The 9,321-nt window shown below is 43.0% G+C and overlaps 1 protein-coding gene across 1 annotated transcript in view; it reads left to right on the top strand.

Moving 5' to 3' along the window:
- The first annotated feature begins 7,796 nt into the window (after window positions 1-7,796).
- EIF3E (eukaryotic translation initiation factor 3 subunit E) overlaps window positions 7,797-9,321 on the top strand; it is a 29,856-nt gene continuing 28,331 nt past the window's right edge. Inside the window, exon 1 of the mRNA XM_075213961.1 lies at window positions 7,797-7,932. Within this exon, the coding sequence (XP_075070062.1) occupies window positions 7,843-7,932 (90 nt within the window). The 5' untranslated portion in view covers window positions 7,797-7,842. The remainder of the gene's footprint in view (window positions 7,933-9,321) is intronic.

Here is a 9,321-nt window from a genome sequence, read left to right as displayed (position 1 = left end):
TCTCTCTGCTGTAACTATCTGGAAGTCACAGCGCTTCCTGAAACTCAACATCTCCAAATCCGAGCTCATCATCTTTCCTCCTGCCAATGTCGCTATCCCTCCCAATATCTCCCTGTTAGTTGACAACATCACTCTTTCTCCTGTCACCCAAGCCCGCTGCATTGGAGTCAGCCCTCAGCATTACCCCTCATATCCAGTCCCTCACCAAATGGTGCCACTGCCTCCTTCGTAGCATCACGAAAATCCATCCCTTCCTCTCTCAAGAAGCAACCAAAATCCTGCTCCATTCACTCATCATTTCTGGCCTGGACTATTGCAAAAACATTTTTCTCTCACATTTTTGACCTTCAATCCATACAGAAAGTTGCAGCTAGGTTCATCTTCCTCTCCCATCGCACCTCTTCCGCTTCTCTTCATTGGCTCTCTATGCGTTTCAGAATTCAGTTCCAGCTCCTTACCCTCACTTACAAAGCCCTTACCAAGACTTCTCTGACCATCTCTCGAGGTACATACCCACCCGGCCACTCTGCTCTGCCTCTGACCTCCGCCTCAACTCATCTCTCATTCTCACTTCCCATGCTCGCCTCCAAGGCTTCTGCCGTGCTGCCCCTAACCTTTGGAAGAGGCTTTTTACCCTAGTGAATTTACAGTAGGGGCGTGCCAAACTCAAGAGCACTAAGTCACATCCGAATCCAGCTCTGATCGTCTGGAAGTTACTTGTTTTTCTGCCGTATCTCTTGCACCAGTCTAAGTCCTGGTTAGTAGTGATGACGGCTATTGATGCATGCTATAACATGTGTTTGCAATAACTGCAAAAATTTATTTTATGCTCAGTAGACATTAACAACATTCTAATGAAAGTATTTCATGAAAAGAAAACTTTTTTTTAACTGTTTTAACATTAATGCTTTTATTATTATCAGGTAACAATAATGTAAGAGTTTTTTAAAAAAAAAGTTCCTTTGTGCGTTATTTTGCGAATTTATAATCCACAATCCGCATCCTACTGCGTCTGCTGTAATAAAGCACAAAAGACCTACCCCGATTTCAAAAGCACACTCATCTTGAGATCCGTTTCTTACTAAATTCGGGCGGACACAAAGCTTAAATATGTGCGTATAATACTGAACGAGTGTTGAGCTCCGTATACCTGCCTTGATGAATTAGACCTTATATATTTAAGGTTTGGGAGCTGATAGAAACAAACAAATTTGTCTATATAGATCTAGAGCGGCAGTACTATCCTGTGTTTGGTTGTCTCTGTGGACAGACACATGTTACTCAATTACCCCTAACCCCCACCACCAACACACGCACACGCACAAACAAATCTAGGTCCGCCCCTGTCCAGAATGTCTTGTTTATTGGTGAACTGTTTATTGTAAACTTATTTTTGTATTGGTGAATTTGGATCCAAATGTCAGATCTCAGATTTCTGTTCAGTAGTAATATGTTTTACTTTTTGTCTCTCTGTCTTCATTTTGATCTCTTCCAGTGAATTGGGTCAATGAAGTACAGATTCATAAGCCTCTTAAGATACTGTTAACGTGTTACTTGCTTAAAAAATAAAGTCATGGTTTTTAAAAGTCTTCTTTTCGTATCGTATTTCTCAAACATGTCTTATGTTAGATATTTTCCACACTCAACATCACTTCGGGCTCCCTTGAGGGTTAATTTCCTTTTTAAAATGTATAAAATATGTCATTCTTTTGTTGAACTGCAGTCAGCGGGGACCAATGCAGCCTTTAACTTTCCTATGTTTATAATCTCCCAAGCATCCATAAAATGAATGACTCACTCAATTGGGAAAGTCATCGGGAGGTGCAATTTGCAAAAGTGATAGGATAATCTCCGCGTCCACATAGATCAGATTAAATTGTTTTAAGGTTTCATCAAGAACAGCGTTCATGATGGCTGCACAAGAGAATATACTGCTAACCAGAACAAGCCTTTAATAGCTTCCAAATGTTGTCTTTTGAGCTTTAAGTGACAATTTTCATTGTGATCGTGCCAACATTTCAGAAATCCAAAATTACTGGCATATTTTCAGGTTTCATTAGATTTTATGCTCAAATTAATCGCGATAGCATGCTGAGATCACACCTTCGTTGTTTATATGGGGAGGTGATTGATTCCATGCTTTCTCACACGTGCAGAATATGACAGTGAGTTGTGAAGTTCGAGGAGCTGGATTTCATGTTGTGAAGAAATCTGACCTGCAACGCAGTGATCTGTGGTTTTCTTCCCCTGTCTTCGCCTTCTTCTACAACTATTTCATTTGCAGGGACACAAGCAAGTTGTTTCCTGAGCCTATGCCTTCCAAAGAGCAATGATGCTTGGGTGTGGATTGCAATATGTAATGCAGTACTTTCTGGTGACAAAGATCTGAATTAAGTCTAGCATTCTATCCTAGCCCGGGATATGTTCTACTTTTAAGCTAGGTACACACTACACGGTTTTCGTCCAATAATCGGCTCAATCAGCCGACATACGACCGCTCGTAAAAAAAGTCAGGTCAGTGTGTGTTGTGACACGATGGTCGAAAGTCTGACCAAATGGACGATTGTCGCCTCATTTGGTTGGTCGTACCGTTAAATATTTTCGTTCCAATCTCGTTTCCGTTGTGTAGTGTGTATAAACTTTCGACCGATCCACGACAGTGAGTGCGAAATTACAATCATTGCTTATGACAACATGGCTGTAAAAAGTTGCTAACAGGACTGTGGTTCTTCCCTTTATCGTCTAAAACAAGGCTAGTGTGTATGCAGTCCATGGACCGGGCAATCGGACCATCGATCGGGTGTAAAACTAATCGGCATAAAAAGTTGGTGGAAAATTCTGTAATGTGTACCCAGCTTTAGTAATGGGTGATTACTGATTGTATCTCTTGTGCTCATTTGCTGCCTGCTTTGATCCTTTCATTTAACTAGGTCCCCCCTGTCCAGAATGTATTTGTTTTGTTTATTGGTAAACTGTTTATTGTAAACTTATTTGTTTGTTGCTCATTTGCTGCCTGCTTTGATCCTTAGATATAACAGAACTACTCTTAGATTCATAACAACCTTCTGCTTTGGAACCGACTATTCTTTTGGGTTGTAATTTTGTACTGACTTGTCTGTTAATGACTGTGGACTATGCATTAAACACGTTCATGGGACAAAGTAGCTGTAACATTTAAGTGAAAACATATACGAAAAGTGTCAAGCGAAAAACCATTCAACAGTACAGCCGCTGTCCTCCCATTGCTACCTCTCAGGATGGCATAGTACAGGGGGAAAAAAGCTTTATTAGTAAAATAAAGCATTTTTCTTTTTCTTTTAATAAAGTGATTTCTTTAGCTATTTTTTACCATTTTTTTTTATTTATTATTTCTTTCCTTCCACCTATCTGGTACTGGAACCCCAAGCCCAGGCTTCCAGTTCTAATGCGCATGTGCAACCAGCATGCTGGCTTACGCAAGCACAGATAGACCCCGCACTGGCATTGTAAGAGGTAAGCACGGTGGCTTAGTGGTTAGCACTTCTGCCTCACAGCACTGGGGTCATGCGTTTGATTCCCGACCATGGCCTTATCTGTGTGGAGTTTGTATGTTCTCCCCGTGTTTGCGTCGGTTTTCTCCAGGTGCTCTGATTTCCTCCCACATTCCAAAAACATACTAGCAGGTTAATTGGCTGCTATTAAATTGACCTTAGTCCATCTTAGTCTGTGTGTGTATGTTAGGGAATTTAGACTGTAAGCTCTATTGGGGCAGGAACTGATGTAAATGAGTTCTATGTACAGCGCAGCGAAATTAGTGGCACTATATAAATAAATAAATTATGATGATCTCAGCTTTGATAGGCATCTAGGTTATCCCCATGTTGCCATAAATAGGCCCCTAAGCATATCAATACCTTCCTTAAATAGTCATGTTTTATCTTCTCATTTTTGTTAACAGATTTTCACAAAATGCACATGTACAGAGATTTCCGACATATATTCACACCTTGTCATTTACTATGGACATACTGTAGAGTTTCTTGTAAATATGTGTATATAATATAGAAGTTAAATGAAATCTATCATCCCCCTTGTCTCCTACAATATATATTTTTTTTTCTAGGGGCCGGGCCATAGCCCAATTCATTTTAAAGAGACCAGTCCATTGAAAAAAAAATAATTTAATCAATAAATTATTATTTTATCGGTGCTTTCCTTTAATTTTTGGTGAAAACTATTTATCACAGTGAAAAAGGAGGAAATTTTCACCCCAGGATAAATAATATATCTTCACACCCCCAAAGATCTCTATAGGGATCTATAGAGATCTACCCCTAAACCTGTTCCTACCTGCTGCGGTGTCTGGTGGAGGAGGGTCCTGGTCGTCATGGCAGCTCCCACCTCTGGGAAGGCACCAGTGATTCCCACGGATGATGTCACCAGTGCTCTGCACAGACCGCCCACATCATGGAGCAGTAGCATGTGTAGAGCAGTGCAATGCAGCACTCTGACCCCTCCTCCACCAGACACTGCAGCAGGTAAGAGCTTATAGAGTGGGAGACCATTGTGAAGCAGGACATATTTCCCGATAAAATCCTAACTGTTATGGACAGATCCCCAAAATCATGACTCTTCCACCAGATTCAGGACATTTGAAAGACTGTGCTGAGCTCTTCCACCTGCTCTTGAAGCTTTGACAACCTGCTGCTGATGATGACATTTTAAACTCTGCTGCTTGGCTAGATCCTAGAATGTCGGGAAACTGTTTGGAAAACGTATAGGTCCTATTCACCTACGGAAAGCTAAGTAACAAGTGAACAATCTAGCTCTACTTCCTCCCAACCAGCCCCAGCATTTCATAAATAGCCATCCTTCCCCCAACTAACCTCACCACTTAATACAGAGACCCCCACATTGTGTTATTAGCCTCTACAATATATAACAAGCCATCATCAACCCCAAATTACATGAATAGCTTCACATTTAATAAAAAGAGACCTCATATTAAACCAATAGCCCACAGCACCACCAACCTTCCCTGCAATTCCATCCCCCATTCTGCCACCTTCTCTCTAATGCATCAGCCCCTCACCATCTCTCTTCATCAATCCTCAAGTCATTGTACATCACCCCCCACCTGTTATTAATCACCCCCTTCATTAACTCCCTTTACCATCCCCCTCACCCCTGTTATTCATCACATACCTCACACTTACTATCTCTTTTCAGCCCTCACCTCTCCCAGATACTTATAGAGCTGGAGCTTGGTGCACAGTGATGAGGTCACCGCAGCACCAGAATCCCACCAATCAGTGAATGGGTGGATCTAGACTTTTTTTTTTAGGGGGAGGGGGTCTATTGATTAATCACAACTCCTCCCCTCTCCAGTCCCTACTCCTATAGGCCCTGTGCTCTACAACATTAAGTGTTACACAAATTAATGTGTTTTGGGATACAAGTTGGTCAGGCTTGCTCTTTGCTTTATTTTAAGTAAAGCTCTATATAGCTATAAAATCACAACAATAAGAACAACAAATAGCAGATATCTCTGCCCCACCATCACACTGCTGCCCCCTTCATCACACTGCTGCCTCCTTCATCACACTGCTGCCCCCTTTCATCACACTGCTGCCCCTTTCATCACACTGCTGCCCCTTTCATCACACTGCTGCCCCTTTCATCACACTGTTCCCCTTCATCACACTGCTGCCCCCTTCATCACACTGTGCCCCCTTCATCACACAGTTCCCCCTTCATCACACTGTGCCCTCTTATAACACTGTCCCCCTCTTCACACAATTCTTTGCTTACCTATGGTCTTCTTTTCTTCTGTCTTCTTGTCTGTCGGCTGCCCCTCTCAGCGCAGCTCCTCACTGACAGCGTCAGGATGTGATGATGATGTAATGCCCAACAGTCAGTGGGGAGGAGGGACAGTGCGTCCCGTATCAATAGAGGCAGCAGTGTGCTGGGGGGGTGATCACCCCAATCATCTCCCCTGGATCCGCCCATTAATCAGTGACAGGGAGCTCCTGCATAACGTGATGAGCTGCAGGGACTCTAGCTCTTCTACTGTCTAGTACTTCTACTGTGACTTAGGAGAAATGGCAGGGACAGAAAAGACAGTACTACCTGCTGGGAAAAAACAAAGAGAACAGATGGCGATGGGTCAGTTCCATGGGTGCAGGTGGGCCCATAAAGCAAGTGGCCGGTGCAAGACCACCCTAACTCAGTGGCTCATGCATCCATGGTAGATATGCCACCGGTATCTACACATGGTAAAAACAAGTCTGACTGTAAATCTCAAGCTCATCAATATGGACAGGGTTACACCTTATTGAAAGAATAATACCCATTTTAATTGACAGTGTTACGTTACATACCCACAGGTGTTTCAGATGTGTTTTATTAATGCTAGTAAAAACGCATATCAAATACCAACGGGTGTGATACATGGGTTGGGTACATTATAGTGACGTTCTAAACACCGACAACACATACCCCGACATGAGGACACCAAAGCTGTCATCCCCGACAGACTGTGCATACCAACTGCTTGCAAAGAGACTTAAAAGAATTCCGATCAATAAAGATCCCAGGCATATGCAATGACGTCACTTTGAAGGGCGACACAATGATTCGTGCTGTTAAGGTGGTAATGTAGAGAGGCACCGGCTGTACAATGTACAATGATTTGTAAAGCACACTGTACAACTGGCACATCCTTAAATTACCCCCTTAACACCTTGCTGTGAAATACATGTGTCATAATTTATGTTAGAAAAAAACACATTGCCCAAGCCACAAAGGCTAATTTGCATATCCACACTGCAATGTTCTGCAGAGTCCCCCAATTTATTTTCATTGTTATTTTAAAGAAAGGTTCTCCTGGAACTAATTTCTCAATACTGGCAACTATGTAATTAGACCTATGCGTACTACATACCCGTCTACTGTTCCAGAATGTCATTGTAGTCCCAGTAATGCAGGCCACCCTACCATGTCCTGCTCAATTCCTAGTGATGTGGACAGGATGGGAGTCTCAATGAAGCAAGTAGTGTCATTCTGGACCAGCCCTTTATGACACAATGGCGCAATCACAATTTACCATCGTTTGGGGGGAAGGGGGGGCCACCGCACCACCGCAGCCGCGACCCGACCTCCCCTCCAGGGTAGTTAGGAGAAATGGGCAAGTATGGTTTACTGATTATAACAGAATCCATTACCATAACATTCTACAATACAGATCTATGGATGCACATCTGGGACAACCTGCAGATTAGGGGCCCATAAACACTGCAATATCACAGCTGATATCCAAACAATGGCCTGATACCGTTATTGCAGTGTGTATGGATCAAAAACACCAGCAATACCCGATAATTATATTTTCCAAATCACCTACGTGAACACCAAATGTGCAAGGGCCTGATAAAGAAATCAGTGCCATCCCACGTAGTCTGTAAATTAGGCAAATATATTATTATCTAATAAAACCTACAGAATACCAATATATTGTAAGAATTACATCAAAACGTGTAGGAAAAGAGAAATCTAATAGTGCAGTTAGTTGGTCAATGATGAAAGACAGAAATGTTTAGTGGTACAAACATTTTCAAGGACAAGTCTTTAAAACCTGGGAATCCCCCTGCAGATTAGAGACAGTGGGAAATGTACAGGGTGGTTGAATAACTATTACAGCAAGCAAGAAAACTGAGACGCATGACTCCGACAAAATGGCGTCTCTCAAGGGGACAACGGATGTAGACGAGTTTTCCTCTACTGTTTGTTTCTCCCGTGCTTCCTCTTCCGTCGTTTTGATAAAGTTTTGCCGAGTTTGAACTCCTTCTCTTCAAGCCGGCAACCATGGCGGAATACGATCTGACCACTAAAATCGCCCACTTTCTGGATCGGCACCTGGTCTTCCCCCTCCTCGAGTTCCTGTCCGTGAAAGAGGTGATGTATTGTGTGTGAGCGGTGTGTACGGGTGGGTGTGTGCCGCGGTGAGCGGGGCGGGAGGCGGCGGCGGCGTGTGAGGCACATGGGGCAGCCTTATGTATCTCCCGCGGTCCCTGCTGGAGAGAGCCCCGGATACATGGGCCCTGCACAGTCATCCCAGGCTGGGAGATATAATATGTTCGAGCTGGGCCTGGGGAGCTTGTGCTTTATCTCTGTGGCTCTATCTGTTGTTCTCATCTCTAGCTCCATCCTGCTACTCTGCTGCAAGGCCGTGGACGGCTAAGATCGGTATAATATATATATATATATATATATATATATATATATATATATATATATATATATATATATATATATATATTCTCCAGCAGTTGTGGAACTGCAAGTCCCAGTATTACATGCACATCAATGAACGCTTAAGAGCTGGATAGTCCATAGATGTAGCTCCACAACTGCTGGAGAGCTGCACAGGTTATACATGTGTGGATTATACAGATCTTAAGCGTGCATGTAGTGCTGAGACTTGTAGCTCCACCATTGCTGGAGAGCTGTACAGGTTACATGTCTCAGTGCTACACGGATGCTTAAGCTCTGTATAAACCAGTGGGCAGCACGGTGGCCTATTGGTTAGCACTTCTGCCTTACAGCACTGGGGTCATGCGTTCAATTGCTGACCATGGCCTTATCTGTGAGGAGTTTGTATGTTCTCCCCGTGTTTGCGTGGGTTTCCTCCGGGTGCTCCGGTTTCCTCCCACACTCCAAAAACATACTGGTAGGTTAATTGGTTGCTAACAAATTGACCCTAGTCTGTGTGTGTGTGTATTTTAGGGGATTTAGACTGTAAGCTCCAATGGGGCAGGGACTTTAGTGAGTGAGTTCTCTGTACAGTGCTGCGGAATTAGTGGCGCTATATAAATAAATGATGATATATAGTACAGCTCTCTTGCAGTTGTGGAACTTAAAGTCCCAAGAACCACACGCTAGTCAGTGAACGCTTAAGATTTGTATAAACTAGAGAAATATCACCTGCACAGCTCCCCAGCAGCTGTGGAACTACTAGGCAGCTGAAGAGACGCTGGGAGCATTTTGTCACGCACACTGGTGTTAAAATATTGTAATAAGAAAAATCAGAATCATAGTTAAAGCTTCATCACCACCGAGGAAAATATTTTACTAATGTGTCCCTGCCACACCCCCTACTATCATTCAAAGTTGGTTAGAGGAGGGGAGAGGGGCAGCTTTGGCTCTGATTGGGGGAAGGGGCATTGGTGAAATGTTTTGGTGGTGGTGCAGCTTTAAACTGAAGTATTTAACATAATTAATTGTTCTGTTCATAATCTCCATTGTGTATTCCGCTTAATGTAACAGGTTCCCTAAAATTCATGT

Source organism: Mixophyes fleayi, chromosome 5 (genome assembly GCF_038048845.1).
Source record: "Mixophyes fleayi isolate aMixFle1 chromosome 5, aMixFle1.hap1, whole genome shotgun sequence".
Lineage (NCBI taxonomy): Eukaryota > Metazoa > Chordata > Amphibia > Anura > Limnodynastidae > Mixophyes > Mixophyes fleayi.
Note: the sequence above shows the minus strand (reverse complement) of the source record. Positions and strands in the feature narration are given on the sequence as shown.